The sequence below is a fragment of the Oncorhynchus gorbuscha genome, linkage group LG10, assembly GCF_021184085.1.
Source record: "Oncorhynchus gorbuscha isolate QuinsamMale2020 ecotype Even-year linkage group LG10, OgorEven_v1.0, whole genome shotgun sequence".
In the NCBI taxonomy this organism is placed as follows: domain Eukaryota; kingdom Metazoa; phylum Chordata; class Actinopteri; order Salmoniformes; family Salmonidae; genus Oncorhynchus; species Oncorhynchus gorbuscha.
In genome coordinates this window covers 97,591,228-97,603,918 of record NC_060182.1, presented here as the reverse complement: position 1 = coordinate 97,603,918, position 12,691 = coordinate 97,591,228, and the positions used below count along the sequence as shown (strand labels likewise).

The 12,691-nt window shown below is 44.5% G+C and overlaps 2 protein-coding genes across 12 annotated transcripts in view; both read right to left on the bottom strand.

Annotated features, from left to right (window-relative positions):
* Positions 1–12,020, bottom strand: part of znf106a (zinc finger protein 106a) — a 43,987-nt gene extending 31,967 nt beyond the window's left edge. For 2 of the 3 annotated variants that reach the window (XM_046367572.1, XM_046367574.1), the window contains exons 1-3: positions 11,897–12,020; positions 6,339–6,654; positions 5,232–5,293 (exon numbers count right to left, since the gene is read on the bottom strand). In XM_046367572.1, coding sequence (XP_046223528.1) covers positions 5,232–5,293; positions 6,339–6,392 — 116 coding nt within the window. In that variant the 5' untranslated portion in view covers positions 6,393–6,654; positions 11,897–12,020. Of the gene's footprint in view, positions 1–5,231; positions 5,294–6,338; positions 6,655–9,704; positions 9,753–11,896 lie in introns of those variants that run through there. The other variant, XM_046367573.1, reaches the window with a different exon arrangement.
* Positions 1–12,691, bottom strand: part of LOC124046819 (dynactin subunit 1-like) — an 808,447-nt gene that overhangs the window by 606,759 nt on the left and 188,997 nt on the right. The gene's annotated exons all lie outside the window — the stretch shown is intronic.

Below are 12,691 nucleotides of genomic sequence, written 5' to 3'. Positions count from 1 at the left end.
TCATCAGTTGGTCAGGGCCTGTTGCTCCAGTCAGTTGGTCATCAGTTGGTCATCAGGTGGTCAGGGCCTGTTGCTCCAGTCAGTTGGTCATCAGGTGGTCAGGGCCTGTTGCTCCAGTCAGTTGGTCATCAGTTGGTCAGGGCCTGTTGCTCCAGTCAGTTGGTCATCAGTTGGTCAGGGCCTGTTGCTCCGGTCAGTTGGTCAGGGCCTGTTGCTCCAGTCATTTGGTCAGGGCCTGTTGCTCCAGTCAGTTGGTCAGGGCCTGTTGCTCCAGTCAGTTGGTCGGGGCCTGTTGCTCCAGTCAGTTGGTCGGGGCCCGTTGCTCCAGTCAGTTGGTCATCAGTTGGTCGGGGCCTGTTGCTCCAGTCAGTTGGTCATCAGTTGGTCGGGGCCCGTTGCTCCAGTCAGTTGGTCGGGGCCCGTTGCTCCAGTCAGTTGGTCGGGGCCCGTTGCTCCAGTCAGTTGGTCGGGGCCCGTTGCTCCAGTCAGTTGGTCGGGGCCCGTTGCTCCAGTCAGTTGGTCGGGCCCGTTGCTCCAGTCAGTTGGTCGGGGCCCGTTGCTCCAGTCAGTTGGTCGGGGCCTGTTGCTCCAGTCAGTTGGTAATCAGTTGGTCAGGGCCTGTTGCTCCAGTCAGTTGGTCGGGGCCTGTTGTTCCAGTCAGTTGGTCATCAGTTGGTCATCAGTTGGTCAGGGCCTGTTGCTCCAGTCAGTTGGTCGGGGCCTGTTGCTCCAGTCAGTTGGTCATCAGTTGGTCGGGGCCTGTTGCTCCAGTCAGTTGCTCCAGTCAGTTGGTCAGGGCCTGTTGTTCCAGTCAGTTGGTCATTAGTTGGTCAGGGCCTGTTGCTCCAGTCAGTTGGTCGGGGCCTGTTGTTCCAGTCAGTTGGTCATCAGTTGGTCAGGGCCTGTTGCTCCAGTCAGTTGGTCATCAGTTGGTCGAGGCCCGTTGCTCCAGTCAGTTGGTCGGGGCCTGTTGTTCCAGTCAGTTGGTCATCAGTTGGTCGGGGACTGTTGCTCCAGTCAGTTGGTCAGGGTCTGTTGTTCCAGTCAGTTGGTCAGGGCCTGTTGTTCCAGTCAGTTGGTCATCAGTTGGTCGGGGCCTATTGCTCCAGTCAGTTGGTCATCAGTTGGTCGGGGCCTGTTGCTCTAGTCAGTTGGTCATCAGTTGGTCGGGGCCTGTTGCTCCAGTCAGTTGGTCATCAGTTGGTCGGGGCCTGTTGCTCCAGTCAGTTGGTCATCAGTTGGTCGGGGCCTGTTGCTCCAGTCAGTTGGTCATCAGTTGGTCGGGGTCTGTTGCTCCAGTCAGTTGGTCATCAGTTGGTCGGGGCCTGTTGCTCCAGTCAGTTGGTCATCAGTTGGTCGGGGCCTGTTGCTCCAGTCAGTTGGTCATCAGTTGGTCGGGGCCTGTTGTTCCAGTCAGTTGGTCATCAGTTGGTCGGGGCCTGTTGTTCCAGTCAGTTGGTCATCAGTTGGTCGGGGCCTGTTGCTCCAGTCAGTTGGTCATCAGTTGGTCATCAGTTGGTCATCAGTTGGTCATCAGTTGGTCATCAGTTGGTCATCAGTTGGTCATCAGTTGGTCATCAGTTGGTCAGGGCCTGTTGCTCCAGTCAGTTGGTCATCAGTTGGTCGGGGCCTGTTGTTCCAGTCAGTTGGTCATCAGTTGGTCGGGGCCTGTTGCTCCAGTCAGTTGGTCATCAGTTGGTCATCAGTTGGTCGGGGCCTGTTGTTCCAGTCAGTTGGTCGGGGCCTGTTGTTCCAGTCAGTTGGTCATCAGTTGGTCGGGGCCTGTTGCTCCAGTCAGTTGGTCATCAGTTGGTCATCAGTTGGTCATCAGTTGGTCATCAGTTGGTCATCAGTTGGTCATCAGTTGGTCATCAGTTGGTCGTGGCCTGTTGCTCCAGTCAGTTGGTCATCAGTTGGTCATCAGTTGGTCATCAGTTGGTCATCAGTTGGTCGGGGCCTGTTGCTCCAGTCAGTTGGTCATCAGTTGGTCATCAGTTGGTCATCAGTTGGTCATCAGTTGGTCCTGTTGTTCCAGTCAGTTGGTCATCAGTTGGTCGGGGCCTGTTGTTCCAGTCAGTTGGTCATCAGTTGGTCGGGGCCTGTTGCTCCAGTCAGCTGGTCTGAGACTGTTGTTCCAGTCTGACTGTATCTATATATAAATGCATGCCATAGTTGTGGCAGCTGTGCCCCTACCCATTTTCCAGATAATGCTAGGCCAGACACCTATCACACGCGTGACCTATACCTATCACACGCGTGACCTATCACACGCGTGACCTATCACACGCGTGACCTATCACACGCGTGACCTATCACACACGTGACCAATGTCAAGTGCCGGAAGGTTTTCCTGATCACAAGACTTGACAGCAGCATCATCTCCTGTTGTGGGAATTCATTCATCTCACGAAAACATAATGCAACTCGCTCTGCAGGAAAAATGAGGGTAAATGTGCAACAATTTGTGCACCTGTAGATGGGTAAGTTAGGATAAGTTCAGAGCATGGGTAAGTTAGGATAAGTTAGGATAAGTTAGGGTAAGTTAGGGTAAGTTAGGGTAAGTTAGGGTAAGTTAGGGTAAGTTAGGGTAAGTTAGGGTAAGTTAGGGTAAGTTAGGGTAAGTTAGGGTAAGTTAGGGTAAGTTAGGGTAAGTTAGGGTAAGTTAGGATAAGTTAGGATAAGTTAGGATAAGTTAGGATAAGTTAGGATAAGTTAGGATAAGTTAGGATAAGTTAGGATAAGTTAGGGTAAGTTCAGAGCATGGGTAAGTTAGGATAAGTTAGGGTAAGTTCAGAGCATGGGTAAGTTAGGATAAGTTAGGGTAAGTTCAGAGCATGGGTAAGTTAGGATAAGTTAGGGTAAGTTCAGAGCATGGGTAAGTTAGGATAAGTTAGGGTAAGTTCAGAGCATGGGTAAGTTAGGATAAGTTAGGGTAAGTTCAGAGCATGGGTAAGTTAGGATAAGTTAGGGTAAGTTCAGAGCATGGGTAAGTTAGGATAAGTTAGGGTAAGTTCAGTACATGGGTAAGTTAGGGTAAGTTCAGTGCATGGGTAAGTTAGGGTAAGTTCAGTGCATGGGTAAGTTAGGGTAAGTTCAGTACATGGGTAAGTTAGGGTAAGTTCAGTACATGGGTAAGTTAGGGTAAGTTCAGTACATGGGTAAGTTAGGGTAAGTTCAGTACATGGGTAAGTTAGGGTAAGTTCAGTACATGGGTAAGTTAGGGTAAGTTCAGTGCATGGGTAAGTTAAGTTAGTTAGTAAGTTCAGTACATTGGTAAGTTAGGGTAAGTTAGGGTAAGTTCAGAGCATGGGTAAGTTAGGGTAAGTTCAGTACATGGGTAAGTTAGGGTAAGTTCAGTACATGGGTAAGTTAGGGTAAGTTCAGTACATGGGTAAGTTCAGTACATGGGTAAGTTCAGTACATGGGTAAGTTCAGTACATGGGTAAGTTAGGGTAAGTTCAGTACATGGGTAAGTTAGGGTAAGTTCAGTGCATGGGTAAGTTAAGTTAGTTAGTAAGTTCAGTACATTGGTAAGTTAGGGTAAGTTAGGGTAAGTTCAGTACATGGGTAAGTTAGTGTAAGTTCAGTACATGGGTAAGTTAGGGTAAGTTCAGTACATGGGTAAGTTAGGGTAAGTTCAGTACATGGGTAAGTTAGGGTAAGTTCAGTACATGGGTAAGTTAGGGTAAGTTCAGTACATGGGTAAGTTAGGGTAAGTTCAGTACATGGGTAAGTTAGGGTAAGTTCAGTACATGGGTAAGTTAGGGTAAGTTCAGTGCATGGGTAAGTTAAGTTAGTTAGTAAGTTCAGTACATTGGTAAGTTAGGGTAAGTTAGGGTAAGTTAGGGTAAGTTCAGAGCATGGGTAAGTTAGGGTAAGTTCAGTACATGGGTAAGTTAGTGTAAGTTCAGTACATGGGTAAGTTAGGGTAAGTTCAGTACATGGGTAAGTTCAGTACATGGGTAAGTTCAGTAGATGGGTAAGTTAGGGTAAGTTCAGTGCATGGGTAAGTTAGGGTAAGTTCAGTGCATGGGTAAGTTAGGGTAAGTTCAGTACATGGGTAAGTTAGGGTAAGTTCAGTGCATGGGTAAGTTAAGTTAGTTAGTAAGTTCAGTACATTGGTAAGTTAGGGTAAGTTAGGGTAAGTTCGGAGCATGGGTAAGTTAGGGTAAGTTCAGTACATTGGTAAGTTAGGGTAAGTTAGGGTAAGTTAGGGTAAGTTCGGAGCATGGGTAAGTTAGGGTAAGTTAGTGTAAGTTCAGTACATTGTAAGTTCAGTGCATGGGTAAGTTAGGGTAAGTTCAGTACATGGGTAAGTTAGGGTAAGTTCAGTACATGGGTAAGTTAGGGTAAGTTCAGTACATGGGTAAGTTAGGGTAAGTTCAGTGCATGGGTAAGTTAAGTTAGTTAGTAAGTTCAGTACATTGTAAGTTCAGTGCATGGGTAAGTTAGGGTAAGTTCAGTGCATGGGTAAGTTAGGGTAAGTTCGGAGCATGGGTAAGTTAGGGTAAGTTCAGTACATGGGTAAGTTAGGGTAAGTTCAGTACATGGGTAAGTTAGTGTAAGTTCAGTACATGGGTAAGTTAGGGTAAGTTCAGTACATGGGTAAGTTAGGGTAAGTTCAGTACATGGGTAAGTTAGGGTAAGTTCAGTACATGGGTAAGTTAGTGTAAGTTCAGTACATGGGTAAGTTAGTGTAAGTTCAGTACATGGGTAAGTTAGGGTAAGTTCAGTACATGGGTAAGTTAGGGTAAGTTCAGTGCATGGGTAAGTTAGGGTAAGTTCAGTGCATGGGTAAGTTAAGTTAGTTAGTAAGTTCAGTACATTGTAAGTTCAGTGCATGGGTAAGTTAGGGTAAGTTCAGTGCATGGATAAGTTAGTGTAAGTTAGGGTAAGTTCAGTACATGGGTAAGTTAGGGTAAGTCAGGGTAAGTTAGGGTAAGTTCAGTACATGGGTAAGTTAAGGTAAGTTCAGAGCATGGGTAAGTTAGTGTAAGTTCAGAGCATGGGTAAGTTAGTGTAAGTTCAGTACATGGGTAAGTTAGTGTAAGTTCAGTACATGGGTAAGTTAGTGTAAGTTCAGTACATGGGTAAGTTAGTGTAAGTTCAGTACATGGGTAAGTTAGTGTAAGTTCAGTACATGGGTAAGTTAGTGTAAGTTCAGTACATGGGTAAGTTAGTGTAAGTTCAGTACATGGGTAAGTTAGTGTAAGTTCAGCAGTAGTTCTCACCGGCCCTTAAGGTTCTCCAGTTCCCGATGATGCAGCATACTCTTCATATGCTCATCCATCTCCTGGAGACACAAGAACACAAGCCATTCACACCTAAAGACGTGACAATTATCAAAACAAACCATTCACACCAAAATACATGATATTTATCACAACAAACCATTCACACCTAAAGACATGACACTTATCACAACAAACCATTCACACCTAAAGACACGATATTTATCACAACAAACCATTCACACCAAAAGACATGATATTTATCACAACAAACCATTCACACCTAAAGACATGACACTTATCACAACAAACCATTCACACCTAAAGACATGATATTTATCACAACAAACCATTCACACCTAAAGACATGACACTTATCACAACAAACCATTCACACCAAAAGACATGATATTTATCACAACAAACCATTCACACCTAAAGACATGACACTTATCACAACAAACCATTCACACCAAAAGACATGATATTTATCACAACAAACCATTCACACCTAAAGACATGACACTTATCACAACAAACCATTCACACCTAAAGACATGATATTTATCACAACAAACCATTCACACCTAAAGACATGACACTTATCACAACAAACCATTCACACCTAAAGACATGATATTTATCACAACAAACCATTCACACCTAAAGACATGACACTTATCACAACAAACCATTCACACCTAAAGACATGATATTTATCACAACAAACCATTCACACCTAAAGACGACATGATATTTATCACAACAAACCATTCACACCTAAAGACATGACATTTATCACAACAAACCATTCACACCAAAAGACATGATATTTATCACAACAAACCATTCACACCTAAAGACATGATATTTATCACAACAAACCATTCACACCTAAAGACATGACATTTATCACAACAAACCATTCACACCTAAAGACATGATATTTATCACAACAAACCATTCACACCTAAAGACGACATGATATTTATCACAACAAAAAGGTCATGGTGATGAAAGCGCCGTCTTTAGGTTTTAGAAAAGCGCTATAAAAAAATGGTTTTATATGACTCGATTTCTTTCCAGGAGGCTTTGAAAAGGTTTTACCTGTTTGGAGCTGTAGATAATCAGACAGAGAATGCACTTCCTTTCCCTCCCCATGGTGGATATTGGTGATTGGTTTAACAGAGAATGCACTTCCTTCCCCTCCTCATGGTGGATATTGGTGATTGGTTTAACAGAGAATGCACTTCCTTTCCCTCCTCATGGTGGATATTGGTGATTGGTTTAACAGAGAATGCACTTCCTTTCCCTCCCCATGGTGGATGTTGGTGATTGGTTTAACAGAGAATGCACTTCCTTTCCCTCCTCATGGTGGATATTGGTGATTGGTTTAAAAACAAAAAAATCAGGCGATCACATACTGTTGGGAGAAAAGAAATTGAAAAGGAGAATTATTGAAAACGGTCAATATAAAAAGCTTCACTGACTGAACTGACACTGTGCAAATTGTTTGTATAACACGGCTGCCTCAATTATATATAAACGTCAGCTGCCCAAATACATGTGGACTATATTATGTTACGTACAAGCATGCAGGACTGCTGCCAGTGACCAGCTATCCTCTGACTGCCCAAAGCCCCAGCAGAGTGTGTGTGTGTGCATATGAGACTTGACTGGCAAAGGCCCATCAGCTGGGACAGACGGGAGTCGAGGTCATCTCTGCCCCATCAGCTGGGACAGAGGGGAGCGGAGGTCAGCTCTGCCCCATTAGCTGGGACAGAGGGGAGCAGAGGTCATCTCTGTCCCATCAGCTGGGACAGACGGGAGCGGAGGTCAGCTCTTTCCCAGCGCCCACGTCTAGCTGGCTCTTCCTCAACATGCTTAAGATCACCACCCAACCCCAATCTGGCCTACCCTGAATGCCAGCCCTACAGCACAGACTCTGCCAGTCCACAGAGTGCCACAGAGTTCACACTAGCCTAATTCCAGACTCAGAGTACATCTCAAATGGTAATTTTCCCTATATATAGTGCACTGCTGTTACAAATTACTGCACTACATAGGGAATAGGGTGCCAGTTCTGGTTAAAAGTAGTGCACTACATAGGGAATAGGGTGCCAGTTCTGGTTAAAAGTAGTGCACTACATAGGGAATACGGTGCGATTTGGATGACCTGGTGATAGAACAGCTCTAGAGCCAGACAGCAGGGCTGGTGGAGAAGCTGGTGGAGAGAAAAACTCCAACCCCTCTCCAGGAACAGGGTTGGAGGGAAACCCACAGGACGGTATCTCTCCAGGAACAGGGTTGGAGTGAAAACCCACAGGAGGGTCTCTCTCCAGAAACAGGGTTAGAGGGAAAACCCACAGGACGGTATCTCTCCAGGGACAGGGTTAGAGTGAAAACCCACAGGAGGGTATCTCTCCAGGGACAGGGTTGGAGTGAAAACCCACAGGAGGGTATCTCTCCAGGGACAGGGTTGGAGTGAAAACCCACAGGAGGGTATCTCTCCAGGGACAGGGTTGGAGTGAAAACCCACAGGAGGGTATCTCTCCAGGGACAGGGTTGGAGTGAAAACCCACAGGAGGGTATCTCTCCAGGAACAGGGCTGGAGTGAAAACCTACAGGACGGTATCTCTCCAGGAACAGGGTTGGAGTGAAAACCCACAGGACGGTATCTCTCCAGGGACAGGGTTGGAGTGAAAACCCACAGGAGGGTGTCTCTCCAGGAACAGGGTTGGAGGGAAAACCCACAGGAGGGTGTCTCTCCAGGAACAGGGCTGGAGTGAAAACCCACAGGACGGTATCTCTCACAATTGCTTTGTCACATGTTTTGTAGTTTTACTTTAGTTCCTTGTTGTAAACAGGAAGAATGTTTTGGAATATTTGTATTTTCTTTTCCAATTTCGTGATTATTATCTTGTCTCGTCGCTGAGTCCCAACGGGAGTAGAAGAAGAAGGAGAGGCGAAGGTAGAGTCATGCGCCCCCCGAAACATGACCCGCCTAACCACGCTTCTTAACACCCGCTCGCTTAAACCCGGTAGCCAGCAGCACCAATGTGTCAATTGATGACCGAAGTCAGCTTGCAGGTGCACGGCCTGCCACAAGGGGTCGCTAGAGGGCGATGGGCCAAGTAAAGCCCGTCCCTGGCCAAACCATTCCCTAACCCGGAAGCCTGCAACACCAATGAGAGGAAACGCTGTTCAACTGACGACCGAAGTTAGCCGGTTGTGACGCCCGACCCGCCACAAAGAGTCGCTAGAGGGCGATGGGCCAAGTAGAGGATCGAACCACAGGCTGTAGTGACGCTGCAACACAGCGATGCAGTGCCTTAGACCGCAGTGCCCTTTGGGAGGCCAGGGATATTTTGTATCTGGAACAGGTTTCCTTCTTCTCACTCTGTCATTTAGGTTAGTATTGTGGGGTAACTACAATGTTGTTGATCCATCCTCAGTTTTCTCCTATCACAGCCGTTAAACTCTGTAACTGTTTTAAAGTTACCATTGACCTCCATGGTGAAATCGAGAAGCAGTTTCCTTCCTCTCCAGCAACGGAGTTAGGAAGGACGCCTGTATCTTTGTAGTGACTGGGTTTTTTAATACACCATCAACATTGTAATTAATAACTTCACCAGGCTCAAAGGGATATTCAATGTCTGCTTTTTACCCAGCTACCAAAAGGTGCCCTTCTTTGTGTGGAAATTGGAAAACTTCCCTGGTCTGTGTGTTTGAAATTCACTGCTCGACTAAGGGACCTTAAAGATAATTTTATGTGTGGGGTCAAAACCCATGCAACTTGTGTAACTTATGCTAATTTTGACTCCTGAACTTATTTAGGATTACCATAACAAGGGCTTGAATACTTATTGACAAGAAATTTCAACTTTTTAAAAACTTTTATTATTTATTTATTTTTAATGGCGAAAAAGTATTTAACTTTGACATTATGGGGTATTGTGCCATTGACAAAACATCTCAGGCTGTAACAACAACATGTGGAAAAAGTCCAGGGGTATGAATACTTTCTGAAGGCCCTGTATATGGTTCAGTTTACCACAGAGGTAAAACAAAATATCAAATATACAATTAACTTTCCCTAGTTTCAGGATGTATACCAATTCATTGTGTATTACAGCCCGATTCATCAGACGAACCTTAGTAGTTCGCTAACTAGCTGTGTGTGTGTGTTTGTGTGTGTGTGTGTGTGTGTGTGTGTGTGTGTGTGTGTGTGTGTGTGTGTGTGTGTGTGTGTGTGTGTGTGTGTGTGTGTGTGTGTGTGTGTGTGTGTAGTAGTGACCTGTCATTCAGGGCTTTGGCCCGTTTTAGTTTATTTGTTTATTTATTTAATTAGTTTATTTATTTTTGTTTATTATTGCCTGTTTTGCTTGTTACTTTGGCATTAATATGTGTCACATATCAGTTTGAAAACAATGTAAAAAAAATAATAATAATTGAGTTAATAAAGCCGCATACAAACATGGTCTCTTGTTGTTTTCTTGACTGAGGCAGCTCCAAAATACAGGTGTTTCAGCCTAGATCCGTGCTTTCTGTGGTGGTGGTGGTTGGCAGCAATGCAGAAAAAACAGAGCACAAGGGTTGGTAATGTTCTCTAGTTGTGCCGTGATTGGCTCAGTGTTCTGTCACTCATGGGGACACCCCATCACTGCAAACTCTAAGGGTAGAGCTCAAACATTCAAGCCCCTTGGGTGCTGCCATAGTTACATTAAAAGTGCCCATCCAAGAACGCTCAAGGTCATTGGCCACAGATAAAATGAGGTCAAATCACACTATATCTACCGTAGCTTTGATTGGGCTGATCACTTCAACATCATACTTTCAAAATCTTAGCTCATCGGCCATTGGACAAACATTACACAACAAGTTGGAAATCGCAAATTCAACGCGGAGTGGTTTGGAAGGAATCAGTGGCTAACTGCAAAGCAATCAATACACTGCTGTGTGTAAGGGTCTCTCTTCCAAGCTTAAAAGGATAAACATTCACATGCAACACCATCAGCCAGAAAAGATTGAGAACATTGGGGTCATGCTGTCAATCCTGCATGACTTCTGGGAACTCTGGGGAAGAAAACGGTCTTCCGACTCGGTATTCCAAGTCAGGAACTATGGCCTCTTTCTAGATCTCCAACCTGAAGATCCCTGATGTCATGATTCAACATTGTCCCCCCCCCCCCCAGAATTCCCAATTGTCTTGAAAGCACCATATATCCAGAGAATGCCACAATTTGTAGACAAAATTTGCCCACAAGAAGGGCCGCCGTGCCGCCTTCCTGTTCAAGTGAGCACAGCACAACAAGGTGAGTCCAAAACTGTTTTCTATGCTGCTGCATAAATGATGTAATATGCCAGGGAGATGTGTATACTGTAGCTCAGAAAGTAATACTAAGTGTATGTTGTGTAGTAAGCTGTTAGTAGCCCATGTGCCTCACCCTAATAATTTGGTCCATTTCCCCCTCATAACTTAGCCTACTGTTCTGAATTGGTGGTGCACTTCTAGCCTATCGCCTGTTTAAGATAAACGTAATCACGGAATATTGTAAGAGCTTTCAATGTCTGCTTATAAGCCCCCTTTATTTATCCCGCAGTTATCACTTGGTGTACCGGAAGAATACTGTAAGAACGGCTCATGTTCTGAATTCCGTCGCTGTACATTTCAAAAGTGCTGAACAACTAGTTATATTGACTACGTCCGTCCTAGCTCGGCCATTAATGTCTTAATCTGTTACAGATTGCCTCTTATCTGCTCCTCATCCCCTGCTCCTCATCCCCTTATGCCATCATTTGTACATCTCAAGAAACCACATTTGTTTAAACAAGTCAGCCATATCAGCTATGTTTCTTTCAAAGGCAGTAAATGAAGCTGAACTAAATGTTTCACTGCCAGACAAGGCTCTAAGATATTAAGATGTAGCAGTGGTAAGGATTCACTCCATGGTGCTGAACAAAAAAAGGTCTGCTGTTGGCACAACTTTATGTACACCCTAACAGTTGGTGGGCACCGTTCGTCACCGTTATAGTGTAAATAATGTGTTGTATTGTGTACTGGCTTTGCTGACATGCACCTAAAAAAATAAAAAATAAAAATTAGTTTGCCAACCAAGACTGACATGCTAAAATCGCCACTGTTTTGTGTGTTTGTGTGTGGTCCAATTTGTAAGTCGCTCTGGATAAGAGCGTCTGCTAAATGACTTAAATGTAAATGTAAATATGGGGTGTCAATACATGCGTTGCATGGCTATCAACAAACACCTGCCATATCCAGTCCATTGTTTTGCTAGCAAGCTAGCCTTGTTTAGGATGGAGCCTTTCCGTACACATGGCTCTGTTCACAACTAGCTAACTGCTCTGGCGAACAAGTGGCTAACCAACGTAGCTACTTCAGACACACATGTAAATATATTAGCTACTTTGTTATAATTGTTGTTTGTATGCGCATGAGGTTAGCTACTAACTACATACCGTTAGCTAGCTAGCTACCGTTAGCTAAAATGTGTATGTCTAACTAGCTACATTAGCTAACGTTACTTCTATCGAGCAAGAAAACAAACTGTTCTCACGGCAGTTCTTCAAAACTGACCCAAAACTCTTCTCATTTAAGTTATAACTGTGTGTATGTAGCTAAACGCATGTACATTTAGCAAGAATACCTGGGAAAATATCTCGTTTAGTGGCGCAAGTTCATCCACTTCCCGTCTTGTCGCTGCATCGACCCGGTTGACCCTCCCAGATGTGGACCGGGCCGTGAAGACGCGAAGCCAAAAAGATTTTTTTTTACCACAGATAGAACAATGAGACAAATATTTCACCGGATGTATCTATTTGAAGCTTCCGCCCGGCATTTCCCCTCACTACCAAATATGGCCAATACCACAATCAGTGGGGAGAAGATTGGATGTATTCGAACATTTTACTAATTTTCTCATCGATTAAATATTGAATCTCAATACAGTTTTCTTTTCCAAAAACTAAAATATGTTACGACAGACTTTACCCGGTTAGACTTTTTTAAATTCGCATTGTTTAGAAGGGGCGCAAAGGCACAAGCGCACTTCGCAGAGTAGGCGCTCTCTAACGGAAATATGCAAATACATGACAGAACGAACCAATAGATTCTCGCTAAATCGTGCTTGGCTCTGCCCACCTCCTTGCTTGTTCTGCCCACTATGACTAATTTGTTTCCGTTTGAAACGACAGGCTGTGGGTTACCTTGGTTTAGTTATAAAATCTTTGGTTTCATTTAACCCAAAAATCTGTCCATGAAAATAAGCCCAAAAAGTGTGGAATTTGTGTGTTGAAGTCACCGAGAGAGATTGTCGAAATTGGTCAGCAATAAATGTAATTGCTCATTTACTATGTGAGGCTTATTTCATCGAGTATAATTGAGAATCAATCAAAAAAAGTGCAACATCCAGAACTCTCAGTTTTACAATTATTTACAAGTA